At 40.9% G+C, this 18,275-nt stretch overlaps 1 protein-coding gene across 1 annotated transcript in view; it reads right to left on the reverse strand.

The window, feature by feature from the left end:
• The window catches only part of SHC3 (SHC (Src homology 2 domain containing) transforming protein 3), a 56,794-nt gene that overhangs the window by 1,630 nt on the left and 36,889 nt on the right, over positions 1-18,275 (reverse strand). Inside the window, exons 5-11 of the mRNA XM_010568696.1 lie at positions 15,837-15,890; positions 11,504-11,555; positions 7,241-7,367; positions 5,944-6,097; positions 4,857-4,953; positions 3,742-3,936; positions 1,219-1,514 (exon numbers count right to left, since the gene is read on the reverse strand). Coding sequence (XP_010566998.1) covers positions 1,219-1,514; positions 3,742-3,936; positions 4,857-4,953; positions 5,944-6,097; positions 7,241-7,367; positions 11,504-11,555; positions 15,837-15,890 — 975 coding nt within the window. The remainder of the gene's footprint in view (positions 1-1,218; positions 1,515-3,741; positions 3,937-4,856; positions 4,954-5,943; positions 6,098-7,240; positions 7,368-11,503; positions 11,556-15,836; positions 15,891-18,275) is intronic.

Raw genomic sequence — 18,275 nt, forward strand, 5'->3', positions numbered from 1 at the left:
CCGTGTCCGGGCAAGGGCGGTTTGCGGGAAGGCAGGGGGGGGGGGGGCGCCTCCATCCTTTGCAGGAGGAAAATGTCCCTGGAGTCCTCACAGGGCCCGAGTACTCTATGCCAGTCAGCAAAGCAGCAGAGTTCCCAATGGCACATCGCATGTGTGCACTCGCCACGTCACACAGCATTGTTTTTCAGGCAGTAGCCTGTAACAGCAATTTGTGGGTTTACGTTGAAGGGAGAATTAGGGGGCCCTGCTGCAGGAGTCACAAAACTGCTGGCAAAAGTTTAGCGAAGGAGGCTGCGTCCCCAGAGGGATTGAGCCATTTCCCCAGGCTGGTGTCCTGGTCAAGCCCAGGACAAGGCAGTTGGCACCTAAAAAGTGCAAAACCATTCTTTGACTGGCCTCATGTGGCAAATGTGATTACAACAAGTACCACAGGCATTTCTCACCGCAGTGTTACAACCTCTGCAGGACCGGCATAATTCTGCCACAGGTTCCTCAGCTGAAAAAGATGCCAACAGGAAAACTTTACAGGCATTTCTCAATTTACTTTGGGGCTTGTCATCTAAAGTTGTCTTTTACAGAGGAGAAGGAGTTGCCCACTCTCAGTTACCAGGAGCCAAGAATAAAACATGTGGCAATGCTTTCATTCTCTCAGATGAGACTAAGCCTCCCCAGAAGCACAAGAGGACAGCTGCAGAAAACTAGAGCTCCCTTGCCCTCTCCATCCTGCTGCTGGGAGCATCCCTTTGTTGACTAAGGGAGTCCCTGGGCAGCAAAGAGATGCAGCAGGCTTACCTCAGTTCTCTCCTGGGCTTACATGCAGGAAAACACAGAGGGCCTGGTCTGTACCCTGGCTGACAGATATCATGTGGAAATTGCTGGCATGCAGGCTGACCAAATTTGCACAGCCACCAGCAGCTTCTCAGCAGAAAGGCTAAAGAAGTGGCTTAGCTTCACTTTTGACTAAGACTGTACTGCCGTGGCCAAACCTTGACCTTGCTAGGAGGGAATCAGGTCCCTAAGGCTCCCTGCAACGTACAGAAATCATGCAGTGGGCCTTCTGCTAGGCATCAGGGAGAGAATTAGAGATGTGATGGCATATTAGAGATATGGGGCTGTACTTACGATCATTTGTGAAAAAGCTGTAAACAAGGTTAAACACATTTAGAGAAAATATGTAGAGTCAGAAACCTCCTGTATTACTGAGGAGTCAGCACTTACAGTTCCTTCTGGGTCCACCAAAAGAAGATGCTTGGCTTGGCCGTTGTGCATGCCTGTCAGCACATAGGAGCCGGGATTCGTGGTACTCTTCCTCACGAGGAAGTCTCCACATTTCTTTAACAGCTGTTCTGCTTCTTTCCTGCTCATTTCTCCTTGATACCACGGCTCTGTACTCAGCTGTTCAGCTACAGTCCGGTCAGCTGCTCTGGATAAAAGAGGACTGGTGCACCCCGTGGAGGTGGATTTTCTCAGTGCAGCCTCAGACGTTTGGTTCTTGAGGGCATCTTCAAATGGTTCTGGTTATGGAAATAGAAAGAAGGGCAAGATCATTCAGAGGTAAATCATATTACAAAATGGTGATATTTCAGTCATTTTTAACTGGATTTATTCTGTGTTATAGCCACTTCCCTTTGTCTTTATGATAAAACTGAGGGAAGATATACTGCTAGGCCTACTGATTTATGGATTATATTAAGACTGAGGAGTGTAATATGTTAGAAATGTATGTTATGCAGAGAAAGATACTGACAAAAATCAGAGCAAACCTTGGCAGGAGCTTTTGAAAGGGACTGATTTTATTTCAGTAATGGCTATTGTCAACAGTTGCATTTATATGCCCTGGTACTGGGCAGAGGTCTCCTTTTGTCTTGCCAGGTATGTCAGACAGTTTAATTTCAAATAAATTGCATAATATGGGTACCCAATGTCATTATACTCATATCTGGTCTCTCTTCAAACAATATATTCATTTTAAAATTATCCATTACTGAGTCCCCAGCCCAAGGGTATGTCTAGAAGGGATCAGTTGCCCTTACCACTCAGCCTACCACTAGCCTCCACCTAGGAAGAGGACTTTGCAACACAGGCACAGGCTAACACCTTTAACGTGATTTACCAAGCTGAAATCAGCCTCGGGGAAGAATCTTTTAAACCTCAGCTAAATCCTGAATTCAGTGTTACTTTCTGTAGAGTGGAATAGAAAGATGTGTCATTACAGATCCCAGCAGTCTTACAGAAATAGTAAATAGGTCAGTGCATGCTTCATTAAATGCTGTACTGACCTATTGGAAGCTATTTTCCTTTGCAAGACCTTCATCTGGCCAACTAGTGCATATTAAAAAGAGATACTGTTCTGTGACCACTAGACTTACAAAAGGACATCTGCAGAGCAGTACTGTGAAGCAATACACCAGCTCTAAATAGTGTGCTCAGATGCGAGGAGTACACAGCCATCTTTGCATGGGGCCACAGAGGATTAATTTAGCTCGGAGAAATAGTGTAAATACTGTGCCATCACAGCTTATTGATACCTCAGCTAATTCTTAAAACCAGCTTATATACGCATTCACTACATTGCAGTCTGCACTAAGCCCAACACATGTTTAGCTCAACAAACCACTAACTTAGGGCTACTTGACACGTTTTCTAATACTACTTTTCCATGATGATCCAATGGTTAATAAAGTTTAATGAAGGCTGGAAGATGAGAAATCTGTTTTTACGAAAAGAATGCATATAAAATAGAATTAAACGTGTGCATGTTTTAAAGGCATGGCATGTTAAAAATCAAGGTTAACATCCCTGATTTCAGACAGCAGACTTTTCTCATTTCAAATCTATACTCACAGATAGATACTCTCTCAATTTTCTTCCCTCCCCCTTTCTTTCAATACAAAGTCTCCCTAAGCTGTGGAAATAAGAGCCATATCTCAGCAAAACATGCCAGGAAGACAGTTTTATGTATACTGAGATAACAGAAATGTAGATATGTTATTTTACAAATAACATATAGGCACCAACTGCTTTGTCTCACTGCCTTTTAATTATGTGAACTGAATTAAATAAATCTTGTGTCAGCAATTCATTGGAGGTAGGAAGAGTAGAAAAACTAAGAAAACTTTCTGTGCATCAAACTGCTTTCCCATTATTACCTGTTAAGTATCTCTTCAAGGCTCAAAACGTGTATTGGTAGCACCAACATCAAATCACAACCATTGTTTTACAGCTATGGCCATGATTCTGATTTTAGAAAAGCTGACTTCAAAGTTGGAACAGATAGCTAGATAGGACAGTAGGCCTATCCAGAGCAAAGGATAACTCAGCCTTTTGATTTCCCTCCCAGCTTCCTTGTTGCATAGTTTTTGTAGTATGCATTGAATTCCTAGTAACATCTTCACAGGACAGGTTGGAGCTAATTCTCCAGCCATTCAGTCCTTCACTTTCCTGCATGACAAGCCTCCTCATTTATTTTCCTTCTGACCTAGTTGCCTGTGATGCTAAGGATAACATAGACTGCAATTCACCTTAACTCAGATATAATACAAACTAGATTCAAATCTTCAGCCACCCTTATTTTAACTCAGTCCAGTACAAAACCACCATGAATTCTCAAAATTCACCATAATTCCACCAGGAATACTAAAATTTTGAGAATTTTAAAATTATTTTTATACAGAACTAATGCATATACATAAACATATTGGGTCGCTTGTTAGAAAGGGAGTGAATAGGAAGGGAACTCACTCATGTCAAACAGATCCTTTCCTGGGCTGCTCTCTTTGGTATCATCTGCTGTTCCACTGAAGGTACTTTCAGCATCTGCCTGAAGTGCCAATAGAGCTTCTATGTTTATATGCTGGGTGTTTACATATGTTGGCATCTCTGTTGTTGGGGTTACTTGTGAGTTCCCTTCCGGCATACTACAAATATCCAGAGATCCTAGAAAATTCAAGACTTTTTTTCTTCTTTTTTTGTATTTGACAGAACAGTGTTGTTATAATGAGCAAATAACATGACACCCCATCACCACAGGTTTAAAATTCCCTGGAATGGGAGATGTAAAGTCAATAAATGCAGGATCTAGTGGAAAAATTTTTTTAAGAATGGATTCAGAACTGTGTTCCAATGAGGGCTGGGGCAGAGGTGTTATTATTCAGGAAGAAAGGAAACTTTTGTAAATAAAGACTGCCAGTTTCAAAAAATAATATTTAGTTGGGGAGTCATGGGAGGAAGAAATGGAATAAAATCCTCAAATCTGTGCAGATTAACAAGTGATAACATATTTTAGCATTTGAAAAGAAAGTGTCCCCAGAAACACAATAAAGCTGTCACATAAGGGTGGATGGGTGAAATTTCACACATATTTTTATGTCATTTGCTTAAAATTAGAGACAACCACAAAAAGAACATTATGCATTATTTGTTACTCGTGGAGCAGAGATCATGTGCAAACAAATGCACTGCTCCACATTTTAAAAAAACTTCTGACTTTAGACTCTTCCTTTGGAAACTCCATCTTGCATAACCTAGTGGGTCAGATTTTCAGAACAGACCATGCAGCCCATCTTTAAATACCATGGAATTTTAAGACATGGCAAGCTAGAGAGCTGAAGATTTGAGGCAACTCTATTTCTGAACTGCTCTGCAAAAGATAAGATTCTGTGAAGGTGTGCATTTAATAATTTATTCAGAGGTAATTACCAAATGCTTTCCACTGATATCAACACTAAAATTCAGACAAAGGGAATCTAGCAACAAAGTGCAGTTCATTGCCTTAAGACTTTGAGGCATCAGACTTTCATGTGCTTTGCCCACCCAAGACCTCCTGCAGTATTACAGCTAAAACTAGCAAAACTCACCTTGCTTAACAGGCCAATGATGCCAGTCTTCAATGAATTTGTCTCCTAAGTGACGACTCTGGTAATAGGTTTGCTCTCCTCCCACTCCTGCTGCAGACTAGAATGGACACATATGCAGAGAAATTTTCAATTACCTTTAAAACGCTCAGATACATTGTGAGTGGTTCTGACAATTTCCTTGGCTGTATTCTGTGTACTCCCACTCTTCATTTCCGATTCATCATGGTGTCAGAATATATGTCTCACAAATGCATTTGTGTAGGAGTAAGATATTACCGGTGACCTTCATGTAAACTTCCCTGCTTCCTGCTTTCATTAACGCCCGCAACCCCAAATGATGCATCACCTCCTGTAGTACACTTGTCTTCACATAGCAAGCCTGACAAAGCATGCCTGGGAAAAGCGTTCCACAGAAACACACCTGGGACAAGAAGACACCCCCAGCATCCTCCAAAGCATGAGCTGAAAGACTCACATTGGTACCAGGGGACGCACTCAGGTACCGAAGGGAGAATGTTGTCTACAGACAAGGCCCCTCTGGATTTAAGCAGTGTTGTGCTGGATCTGAAAACTCCTCTTAGGTAGCTACGTTGATACTGGAGTCAAACAGTTGACAGCAACGCTGGTAGAAATATCCAAGCGGACCTCAGTTCAACATGAGGTGGCGAACCTGCCTAGGAACCTGGCTGAATACAGATCGTTGCTGAGTTATTAACATAATGAACTGTTAGCAATGACTGCACTAGACTGTTTAAATTATTCTGCACCAAATCTTTCGCAGTTAGTGTGCACTATTTGATAACTCCCTGAAACAGACATGGTTTCTACAAACATAGTAAACCTCAGTGGATTTCTCTTCCTTGAACCTGTGTAATCTTTTAACACCATGAGGAACTCACCTCCTTCTGTTTGTTCTGAACCTGCCTAATTTGTTGCCTCCTAGATCTTCAATGCCCATTCAAACGGAAACTGGCCACATACGAAGAGCTGTGAGCTATAAATGGTCCCGATGTATCCATCTTAAAATGCACATTTTGTAAAAATTTTGGATCCATCAGCAGGAGGGCAGGGATGCACTTGCACTGACCTGAGCTGTATCTGCAGCAGTGGGAAGTCTTGCTTTGAGCCTGGCATCCATGAAGCCGCCAGGGGGGGGCATTTTATTTGGGATGTTGTTGTAATAAGGATGTTCTGTTGTCTCGTTATCTTCCTCCATCCATGGCTCATCAAAACTCTGCGTCCTATAAGAAAGCGAGTGCTTTATTTTTGCCCTCGCTTGCAAAGCAGTTACAGATACTTCCAGCATGTTAAGACTGCCTGTCAGGGGATCACTATTGCATATTATTTTGACAATTCAGCTACCATTATAAGTCAGCAAGCAATGATGGATCATGCAGCAGAGCTTCTCTGTTTAGACAAACTAATCTAAACCTGCTTTGCAGAGAATGAAATTCTTTATGCTGAGTAAAGGATGTTTTAACTTAGCTTTAAAGACCATTATAAACTGCACTAACAAACAATTTTATTTAACCTTACAGTAGTATTTCTAATATTATTACTTGATTGATTGACTGAGCTCCAAAACTTTGTCTTTAATTATGGCTGCTCTATCACCGATATAAATCTGGAAGAACTTCACAAAGTCAAGAGACTGGATCTGTGCTTTCAGTCTACATTTAACAGTCATTTCCACTAGTCTGAAGTGAGTACAGAATGCTTACAGATTAGGATAGTAGCATTTTGTATTCACCATACACTCATTTTACTCTGATGTAAGAGATTACACAGAGTACCAGCTCACTGGGATTTATACTAATGTTAGCAAGCATATAGCAATCCATGTTAAAAAACACAGCTCAACAAAGAAAACAGAATGCTATATCCCAGCCTTTTAAACATATACAAGCAGACAGATTTTGTATCCTCCAGAGAACAATACAGTCAAAGCCTGTGTACAATACACCACATTCCTAAAAACTTCACCCTGGCTAATATCAGAAATAGTAAAACATCACTAGTCATTTTGGAAGCCAAGCAACTCTAGCTTACTTCATCTAAATTGACAGAGCTGCTATGACAGTAATAATGAGGAAATGCCACAAATAACATCCATTCTCAGCCATACAACTCTGCCTACTAACTACAACAGAACACACATGATCATTTCAATAAATTCACTGTGAAATCCATGTTTAGCCCATTCTTTTAAAATGACTGTGCTCCTTTCATATTCATTAGGCAAACACTGCTTTGCTAATTCAGCAGAAATCTTTTTCACGTATTTAAATCCTGTCCATCTCCAGCCTCTTTGTCCACAGCACATTTTACTAAGTAAATACAAAGCTAACAAAGATCCTTTAGCAGTATTCTGCAGTTGTACTTACCTATCATGGAAAGTAGGTATCTTAGAGGGGCATCGCAAGTATTGCTTAAATCGAAGCTCGAACGCTTGCCCTATGGTGCTGATGACATCCTGGGCCAGGCCATCACGGCATTCGAGTACATGACAAGCTAAACGAAAAAGATTTGACACATGCACATGCAAATCCTTGTTTATGTTATGGTGGGATGCACTGACCTATGACAAAACACCTACATGTCAGGCATAGTTGCCCTATTCATGGCGTCCATGTTTCAATAAAACCCAGTTCTGGCACAGTGAATTTCAGGCAATGGGGTCTTTTTAAAGGCTAAATAAAATTTCTCCAGTGTGTAACTGCAATAGGCAAGACCACAAATCAGTTCCACAATTTTAACAAGTCCATAAAGACGGGAAATCTCATAAAATTTCACTTGTTATTACCAGAATGCAATAGATTATATGAGAATTATAAGTTTTAAATTGAAATTACAAAAATATTAGTAGATGGTAGCAACAAAAAAGCTTTCTTTGCTTTCCTCAATTTTATTACCACTTCAGTTTTATATCTAATTATCCCAAGTTTGCAAGCTGTTCACTTCGAGTTTCCAGAATTTCCCAAATCACAGGCTGAGGGAGGAACAGTAACTAGGCTAATTCCTAGATCCCAGGCCCTGACCTGATTCCAGTAATACAGAGCCTGGTACCTTTTCCTGCTTATCTGTATGGAGACACTTCCAGCAAACTGCGGGATCACTGGGGAGCACGTAGCCAGGACCCTGGTTAACTCCAGCATTCCCCAATGTGCCATCTTTCTGAACCCACTGTGACAGAGGCAGTAAGGAGAGAGACTGGCAATATACAAGCTCTCTTTCTATGGGAGACCAAGAAACCTTTATCAGCTGTCTAAGCAGCCAAATCTGTCCCGGTTTTAAATAAGAAAGTGGCTTAGAGGTATCATCTTATGTGACAACATAAAGAGGCAAACTCATGCAGATTTCACCTAACACTGCAGGAACATAGATAGGTGTTAAGAGCTGAAAGCTAAAGATCTGAATGAACAATACCTCAGTGATATTCAGAAAGGCCTAGACAAGTTCATTTTCCATACTCAGTGCTGGACAAGCACATGGCCTACTGGCTAGAGCCTGGACTGAATTTGAAACCCTGGTTCTTCTCAAAGTCCTGCTGCAGTACAGTGGGACCTTGTTCAAAGTTAGAAATTTCTATCACCCCTGACTGCTTTATTAACCTGAATATAAATTCTTCAGCTGAAAACCTGCATTTTAGTATATGGCCAGTGTCCAGCTCAGTGGAATCAAGTGTTTTGGATGCCAGTGTCCTACAAATAAGGGTTGGTCATTACATTTGTCTGACATAATTTTAGTTAAAGCAATATAGGGAGACTAAGAAGGTTTAGCAATGACTTCTCAGAGGCTGATCTGCTGGACAGACTTCTGAAGAGGCCAGAATAAAGAGCAAGAAACCTGCAGTTATGCAGGTATGGAATGATCAGGGCACCAAGCTGTCTCTCTGTCAGCAGCAGCAGCACCTCGCGCAGCATGAGATGGCACCGGTCACAGTGCTGCCCTGCTAAACAGTGGTTTAGAGATCCAGTGATGCTCTCTTCTCACCTTACAGCATCTGCTGTGCCAACCAGCATGCTGAGGCAATGCCTGATTCAGAGGAAATGTCCTTAGCCACATGTTGAAAGTGGATTTGGCAGCCAAAAACAGGACCTCCATGTGTTCAAAGACAGAGGCAGACACCCCTGGATAGCAGCAGGATCTTTGCTGTTTATCCTTTCTGCACCATTGCTGGCGGCAGTGAACAATCAGCCCCCAGATAAGGTGCAGACTTACTTCCATGAACATGGACCAAAAGCAGTTAGGCCAAACAAAGCTATAATTTTTGCACTCTATAACTAGAATGGGGATTTAAAGAGGCTATACTGCTCGCTGCTAAACCTGTCTGGAGCTGAAATGAAGTATGAGTCATTAAGTAGTTTCAGTAGGTGACATAATGAGTAACCTGTTTCCTTGGATACGTGAATGGACTTGCAGCAGGTAGGAGATGTGCTTCTTGTAAAAGGATAAGAAGGTTTGGCTCACAGAGAGATGATTTTTTGTGAATGTTACAGCAGAAGACAGGCAGCCTGTAGCTTGCTAGATGCAGAATATAAAGCATGAAAAGAGCTTTTCCATCCTTGAGAAGAAATAAGTCTAATATGCAAGTGAAAGCTACACCACAGCATCGGTGCTAGTGTCAGTAACAGCAAGAGTAACATTTTTACTAGATAACAGAAGTAAATTCAAACTCAATTCTAAAGTAACTTGCAGATAACACAAAGACTGACAGAATGGCCAGTGATGGTGAAAGACAGCAATCCAGATCCCTTGGTAAACTAGACCTTACAAAAAAAAAGTGTTTTAATACTGGTCACTTACAAAGTCACTGATCTGCAAACCACTGATATACACACACAATTGGGGAAAGCTCCCATGGAAAGCTGTAACACAGAAGGCTTAAAGATCACAGCGTGAAAGAATTTCATGTGAGATAATAGTGCTTCACTGCAGCAAAAAGGGCTTATGAGAAACCAGCTAATGACAAGGAAGGTGCAGCCTCTGTTAGAGATTGCTGACATTAATACTAGATTACTCCAAACAATAACAGGCATCATCTACCTTTTTTAAAGCAATGCAGAAAAATGAAAGAAGGAAGAACAGAAATTATCTGAAGGATGGAGGACGTGCACTGCAGCTGAACACCTACAGAGTTCACGTTGTCAAACTTTTCCTAAAGAAAATGCTTGAACTAAATACACCACAAAAGACAGTACCAGCTGCTTAGGTGACTCCTGGATGTAGGATAGACTAACTCAACAGGAACAGCAACAGGAAGCTAAGGCTAAATACATTCAATTTAAATATAAGGAACATAGTCTATGAAACAGTTTTTATGTCAAATCCACTCACACAGGAACAGGAAACAGAGCACAGTTCTCCTCCAAACCCTACAGTGCAAAAGTCTGGTCTGCGATGCTGGTTCACTACATTGCCACTGAGATCTCTCAGAACAACTAAATCAGTCTCTGGTTTAGCAGAAAGGTACTGCTGAAGCAGGTAGGGCAGACAGCAGCTCTGCACCATACAGGCTACAGTCTGATGCCAGAGCCTTTCTAATGGAGGACACATGATTTTGGAACATAACGAGCATGGCAAAGAACTGGATTATCTCCCTATCTCCCACTCCCCATAAGCTTTCTAGGTGTTTCACTAATATTCAGCATATTAGTATGTTTAGTGCATGTATTGTTTATAAGGTAACGCTCTCGAGTCTGGAGATCTCTGCACATGGACACAGCAGATTGCTGAGGTATCTAAAACCATTAAAGATGACAAAATACAGAATTAGTTGTGGCCATGGTAAGGTGGCAGCTCAGGGTTTGCAGGGTTGGCACTTTGGAGTTAAAGTGTCTGAATTCTGCAGAAATCCTGTTGGAACTGCTTGAGTCTTTTTTTGGAGCTAGTCCTTTTTCCTCTATGAATCTATGAATAATAAATAGATTCTCAGGTACATTACATAATACTTTGTGTCTAGCATTAAGACCTAGTGATGCTTTCTGCATTACAAGCAGGAATGTTTTCTGTACCTCTTATTTCAGATTGTAATTTCCACTTTTTATGATTTATTTTTGAAAATCTGAACTGGATCTTAGTCTTTGAAGACAAGCAACAAGAGTTTCCCTGTTCCTGACTGGTCACTCACAAAGCAATACAACCTTGAATAAAACTTCACTGAGAAAGAGGATTACAGCCTCCAGCAAGCTGGCTCGAAAACTCACTGTTTGGTAAAGAATCTGATTCTGCCAGGAAGAATTAGGCATGTACTGAGAAGACCTAACAGATTCAGCCACCTCATCGGAGGTCTTACACAGAGAACTGCTTAGTTCTTGTATAGTGATTGGGTGTAGGTGAGAGTTAGCTGTTGCCTAGAAGCTCACACAGCCACGTAAGGTGAGCATTTGATTTAAGAGATTAAGAGAATCAAAGTGATATTTGGAGATGAACTACAAGCAAGACCTGTTCCAAGTTTGAGAAGCAACTTGTGCATGGCTATTCCTTATTGCTACACAATCTTTCCATGACTTTATCAAAGGCAATCTTTTTATTGGGCTGCATGTATTTTTTTCGGGGGGGGGGGGGGGGGGATGAACTGAATTATACCATGAACAATTCATGTTTCTCAAAGGAAAAAAGATTCCAAATAGATATTTCTTACTTACCTCTCCGATTAACAGGATCCTTAGCTACATATGCAACATAGTCAGCTGTATCCTGTCAAAAAATTAAGATATCTACAGTGAACACAAAAAATTTTTGCGCTGATCATAGCAAAAGATCACAGTCCAGAGTGTGCACATTCCTGTGGGTAGACCTTCAAATGACATGTTTTTCTCTACAGTTGTACACTAGTTAAACCCCATAGAAATATTTGTGGATTTTGGTACTAATCCCACCCCTTTGCTTCCTCCAGAGTGTGATCTATTCCAGCAAAACTTAAAAACCTCTTCCAAGGGCTTTGAAAATCAGTTGAACAAATTTAGTAGGATTTGGATCAGGCCTCATTTAGAAGAGAGTAGAATTACAAGTCCTCATCTTCAAACTACCCAGAGATTTTGGTTCAGAGCATGAATAATCAACTGGTTCTGTGGCAGAAAGAGTGGGAGTAACAGCCCTGCTCCCCAGAAATACTGAGCAATAGCATTTATTCATGTGTGACAAGCAGGTGTGTTTACTTTACTGACTACAATGCCATACAGCACAGAGGTGCTCAGCCACTGCTTGGCTGTGACAAGCAGCATCCCAGGACACTCTCCCCCAGCCCATGGGCTGCTCCCAGCCATCCCCGTTGCCACATGCCAGGTGGATTTTCTGGCAAGAGCAGGCTGACATCTTCCTTCTGGATTTTTTGCTTGCTCTCCTGCCATCCTCACGCTCCTGTGCACAAGCAGTTCAGATGTTTATCACTGTGCAGATGAAACAGAAAGGCCAGTGCTTCCAGGAAACGTGAGGCCTGCTGGCACATCCGGAAAATGCCATATATCTTTGATGCGATCAGGAAGTCACATCTGGTTAGATCTGATATTTCCTGACATGACTGGCTAGTCAGGTATAGCTAAACCTAACTGAAGTATATATAGGATACACTACAGATGGCTGTATAGATCTACCCAAAGCCTTTTCAGGTGACTGATCCAAGACCACTGACAATTATGTCAAGATCCAGTGTCATAACAAACATCAATCTTCAGTTAAAGAACAGACTTCTTTAGCTTAGCTTTCTCTAGTATAAGCACACACCACCATGACGCACCCAAAACAAATCACTGTGCTGCATGTCCATGCAATTTCCCTCCTAAGGAGAGGGCAAGGGAAACGATGAAGCACATTCATGGTTCTGGTGACAGATGTGTAGTCATATCACTTAATGCACTATTGGAAGGCACTCAGACACAGCTGAGGCTGGTCTGTAAAAAAAAGCAGAGCAGAGAAGAATAGCGCTAGCATTTTGTCCAGTAATTTCTTAAGCACCCAGTGACATAGTGTCTGGGCAATGACTTGAGTGGAAGTAATGATGCATATCAACAAGTAAGGGAACAAGAAAAGTGGGTATGTCTATAGTGGCAAACAAAACAGAGCCAAGTTAAAGGCCTGAGAGTTGTCCCACAGTTGTCCATACTGTTTAATTGTTGCTACTCTCCCTTGTCTGGCTGTGCTGGTTTCCCACACCATGCTCTGAAACTCTCTGAGGCACCAGCACATGCTGGGCATCAATTCCAAGAGACCACTGGGAGGGAAGAGAATGAATGTGTGGACGCAAACTGCACTGTGCTATTTAGTTTCAGGGCCAGAAAACAGGCCACAGATAATTTTATTTACTAGTACAGACATAGGTAATGGATACATTTATGCCTGAGTAAGTATCTGTCTCATAGCTAGTGTGGGTGTGAGAGACTGGAACCACCAACTCTTTATTTCATTTAAAGCTCTCAGATTCAAGCTATGACAAACCATTAATGACCTAAGGTGGGCACATTTCACATTCCACTAAATTAGAAGACTCCCGTCAAAAGGCTATACAGGGCTGGGCTGATGCAGCAAAGTGGTCCCTGATATTCAAGGACTGAAGACAAGTATGAATAAGCTATAATTTTCACCTCAAAGAAATAGCATTGTGGTGCTACAATTTGGAGGCAGGGCTGAAACTGAAAAACTACTGCCTTCAGGAACCTCTGAGAGACCTGCCTTATTAGACCTATGAGATCTGCCTCTCTGAAATTTCAGCAGGCATCTTCAAAAACAGATGTCTTGTCTAGCAGCCTGGAAACAGCCACCTGAAATTACTATGGATGAAAATTGTTTAGTGTATCATAAGGAGAGGCTGAAGCGAGCTAAAGCAGATTCAGAACACAGACTTGGAAGTGAACTAAAAATTATTCTGAAATGGTGGGTAAAAGGATTTGGTGGAGAGATTTTTAAGCTCCCATGTACTGACACAGCCAGAAACTGTCTGACTCATTGCAAAGGGGAATATTGCAAAAATATATATGGTATTCAAGCTGTTCTCCAAGACTGTGGAACACTTCTCCAGTGGATATATTTTGAATGATGAAGGTAATTAACACTTAGGGAGTGGGAGGAAATTTGCAAAGCTAATTGCTGGCGCTAATGTGTGGCAGATATCCAGAGCAGAAAAGTGGATGCGGTGAGAAGGGGGGGCAGTCTCACTTCTATTTAGAACCAAATTTCAAAATTCAAAATAAGGGAAGTATTTCCTGAAGAAACGTGGGCATAGATCTGGGTTCCTAGTTCAGTATGGCCTTTCTCCCTCCATTTTAAATCTCATGTGATTTTAAAAAAATCAGCTGGTGCCCAGCTGTGTTTGGGGGATATGGTTTGGTGGTAGCAGTCCTCCACCAAGTGGAAATCATTAAGGGCTGATGAAAGTTATGTCTGCATGACCCTGAGATGGGTTAATAAAGTTATGCCTTAAATCATATCCTTGCATCTTGTCTTCTTCCGTGTGCATGCAGGACAAAGGAACCACCTGCTTTATGAACAAGCTTTTGATTTAAAATTGTGTCAGATACTAACCCACTGAGACAAGCCTGTAGAACATCATTAGATACTCATACCTACCCTCTCCATCCCCAGAATGAGATCATCACGCAGCAGTCTTATTGGGAATGCAACTTTACAATTTCACTGTCTTTTGCAGGCTCCCTTATACCATACAATTTTATTTCTCTGGTAGCTCACTGACTCAGTAGCATGATTTTTATCTCTCTAAAACATTTGGAAGAGCTTGTTTACTCCAAATCCAATCTCTACTGCTGCTCCTCTCCTCTTTCCTGGTAAATCACTCTATCAGTGGGCAGTGTGCAATGGTGTTTCCAGGACTTAGCATTTGGGATGGCAGATGGAGAGCGAAGAATCTTCTTACGGAGGCAGGGAACTGTGCTAATCACTCTTCTGCCCACTTCAGGAATTGTTCATTTACAGCATCCATTGCAATCTGTTCTATTTCAAAACTGCTGTTGATCCATTTTTTGTTCCCCAAATTATTATGATACGGTGTCCTTTTCCCTTCTGGAACTGAACTGAGCTCAGCACAGCTACACTAAGACTGAAGTTTGCCTTTATGTTTTCTGAGGATAGTGAAATGAACACAGAAAGTGCCAAGGATCTTCAACCTAAGAGAGTTGAACTGGGAGAACTAACTCACAAAGCAGGCTAGAAATTGCCTTACCTGTAGTACATGACTGATAAATGACAGATAATCGTATGATGGAGGAAAAGGCAGACTCATTCAATTAATCTAGGCTTAAAAGCTTTCAAACCTCTAAGGTAAGAGGTGAGCAATGTCCCTGTTTTACAATTCTCCCATTGCTTCCTGGGTGACAAATACTTTTTAAGCACATTTAATATGCCTTTGGATGGACTGCTTATAAAAACAGGGAAAAGCACAAGCAGGACTCTGCCCTTTGATCTAAATGAACCAAATGTGTAGGTGTAGCTGAAAGCTTTGCAAAACAAGAGGGAAAGATCTGGGCTTTTCCTGAAAGCCAGTCTTCAGGCTGCATTGAGTGTAGCGAATATATCTGAAGGCAGTATTTAGCACAGTCTTCTCAATGCAGACTTAAAGACAAAAAGAAAAAAAATAAATGCATGCATTGCTATAAATATAACTGCAACATAGTCTATTACTGTAAAAAGTACAAAATAAAAAACAATCAGGACAACAATTCACACGATACCCATATGACTGTACTACATTACTCTGAAAAACAGAGCCCTGCTTATCAGTTATTATATGAATGCTCACAGCCCTTTGATACTTTTTGTTTCAGTCATTCAAAGAGGAGGATTTATGACTGCTTGTCAGTCGTTTCCCTCAAGAAGAGTTTGATGGCAACAATCAAGAAGAATTTATGAAACAAGAAACAGGAGCTATTGCGCTTATATTTTTCTTTCAGTAAGCTGTGCAATAAATTTTGTCACACAGTCCTCATACAGCAATATCTATGTGGGGGAAAGCTTTAAAGAAATGCTTACCGGATCACCTCCAGATGCAAAGGAAATAGACTGCATATGGTGATTCGCTATGATCTGTATGGATCAGAAAGAATAAGTGTGAGTCAGTAGGTTTTCTTACAGTTTACCCATTTGATTTCTTTCTTGGTTTGTATAGGGGTGAAAATCCAAAACCAAGATCAAAATGACCTCTGCATTTCACCTACAAGAAGTGCAAAGAGTAGCATGATAATATAAACAAACTTAAGGATGAATGTATCTATTCTCGTGTTCTTTAAAACCTAGCAGGACACAGCAAAATTGCTATATGTGCTCAGAACTCCAGTAAATCATATAGATCTGTCATACAGTATCTTTGGAGAAATTTTAATCTGCTAAAGCTCACTTTCTTTATTACAGATAGTGATGAACAGAGCAAAGGGTCCTATTCATCAAAATACTTTTCTGCTGATGCCACTCTGGTAGAATCAATGAAATCATGCCAATCCACACACCAGCTAAGGATCCTAATATTGCTTTCAATACCTACTGTGTCATTTTATGTTTCAAACACCAACATGTTTGCAACATGCAAACAGAATATTGAGTCCAGCTGCAATGTGGCATTGTGGGCAAAATCTCAGGCATACTCCAGGGCATTTGAAATTCAATTTGCTTATGTACAGTTTGAAGTAATATGATATTTCTCTGGGAAGAGACAAATTGTCATGAACCTCTAACACAAGGAGAACAGCTCTGCTCCATTGCTGTTCTGAGATTTAACTTATGAAATCTTTTAATAATGAAATCGTGTTACAACCGAGAAAGAAAAGGTCATTTGAAAGAAAATTTCACTTGATCATTTGAGTCACAGAAACCATGCCAAGGAATTTGTCTGGTACAGGACAGGCCCCTTATTTAGTGCCTCAGAGCAAGTGATAATAGTAATTTGGATCTTAATTGCTCACTTTGAAGAGGGTACCAGATATTTCAGAAAACCATTTTGGGAAAAAAATGAGGCTAAAAAGATATTCTCTGGGTTGTTTTTCCCATCCTGCATCTTAAAGACCTGAACTTTCCTATCTCCCTTAGAAAGAAAAAAGCCCAACATGAGTTTCCCTGGATCTTGCTGCTTCACTAAGTCAGAGAGAGTTGACAACTATTTATAGTGCTTCTTTCATGTAAAGACTGCTTCATTTTCAATACTCCTGCTTGTCCCACAGCAGCCTCTGAAGATGTGGTTAATTTTTAAGTGTTCAGTGGTGAACCATCATTCCCTTACTCATCAGGGAGGATTTCCTTCTCTTTTTCCCATAAAGAAGAAGTGATCCTAACAACAGAGATGAACTAGTGAAGATTTGTTACACATTTAATATTGTCACTATCTCAAATTGTGCAAATAACCTACTCTTTTAGTTCAGCATCATAAAAAACAAAAAATATTTCAGATTGCCTCAAAACTTATTTTTCCAAATGTTAAGAAAACTGAAAAGTGCTTGAAACCATCAGTTCAAGTCAGACACTTTTTTTTTTAAATTCCACCGCTAAACATTTTAGTTTAGTTTGAGGTAGGGGTATTCCCCCCCAAATACTGAAACAAAGCATAGCAAATTACCAATGCCTTGCGTTGCTTAAAATGAAACAATTCACTAATGTTGGCACATAGGTTAGACACATTTCAGTCTATCCAAATCTGCATTTTAAACAAATAAACAAAACAAAAGAAAATTATCTTCCATCCATGCCTGCTTAACATATTCACAAAACTGCTGTGCAGGGATCCATGCAATTGCTTTCTTGCTGCCCCAAGGGCCTTTTCTTTCCTTCCAGCTCCTCTGAGAAGAAGAGGCTATTACAGAAGTTCACAGCCATCTTCCTGGGTGGGGCCTCAAAGGGCAAAACTGTTGGGCCATGCTTCCTTTCAAATCAAATGCTTAGCACAAACAAGGAACAATGGAGACCATAGCCAGACTGGGGATCTCTGAGAAACCAGACATTTCCTAGGCCTGCAGCACCCAAACCAAGTCTATCTCAAAAAGAATGATGTGAGAGGAAGATAAACAGTTTTGTCGACTCAGAGAAAAGGCAAATATCTGGGGAGGATTCTTCCCTGGGATAAATCAGTTTAACTCCATTTCTACCATGACGTCAGCTGAAGAGAAGGCGACTTTCAGGGTTTGGCACTTTCATAGTAGATCTAATTAACATCAAGTTCCTATGCTTCTGACTTGGGGCAACTGTCCTTATGAAAAACACTGCTGTGTATGTTCCACGTAAGGCTCCAAACTGCTGCAACCAGCCATAATGCTGCTCCCACAGTCTCAGTGCTCACTGCAGAAGATTATGATATTTTCTAAATAAGCATAAGAATGAAGATAAATCAATGAAAACATAATAATAAACAGCAAGCTTTTGAATAGACAATGTATGTATTCTTCCTTATTCTTTAATCCTGAGGCTCCTAAGGAAAGCAGGAATATT

Source organism: Haliaeetus leucocephalus, unplaced genomic scaffold (assembly GCF_000737465.1).
Source record: "Haliaeetus leucocephalus isolate CR32 unplaced genomic scaffold, Haliaeetus_leucocephalus-4.0 Scaffold251, whole genome shotgun sequence".
Taxonomy (NCBI): domain Eukaryota; kingdom Metazoa; phylum Chordata; class Aves; order Accipitriformes; family Accipitridae; genus Haliaeetus; species Haliaeetus leucocephalus.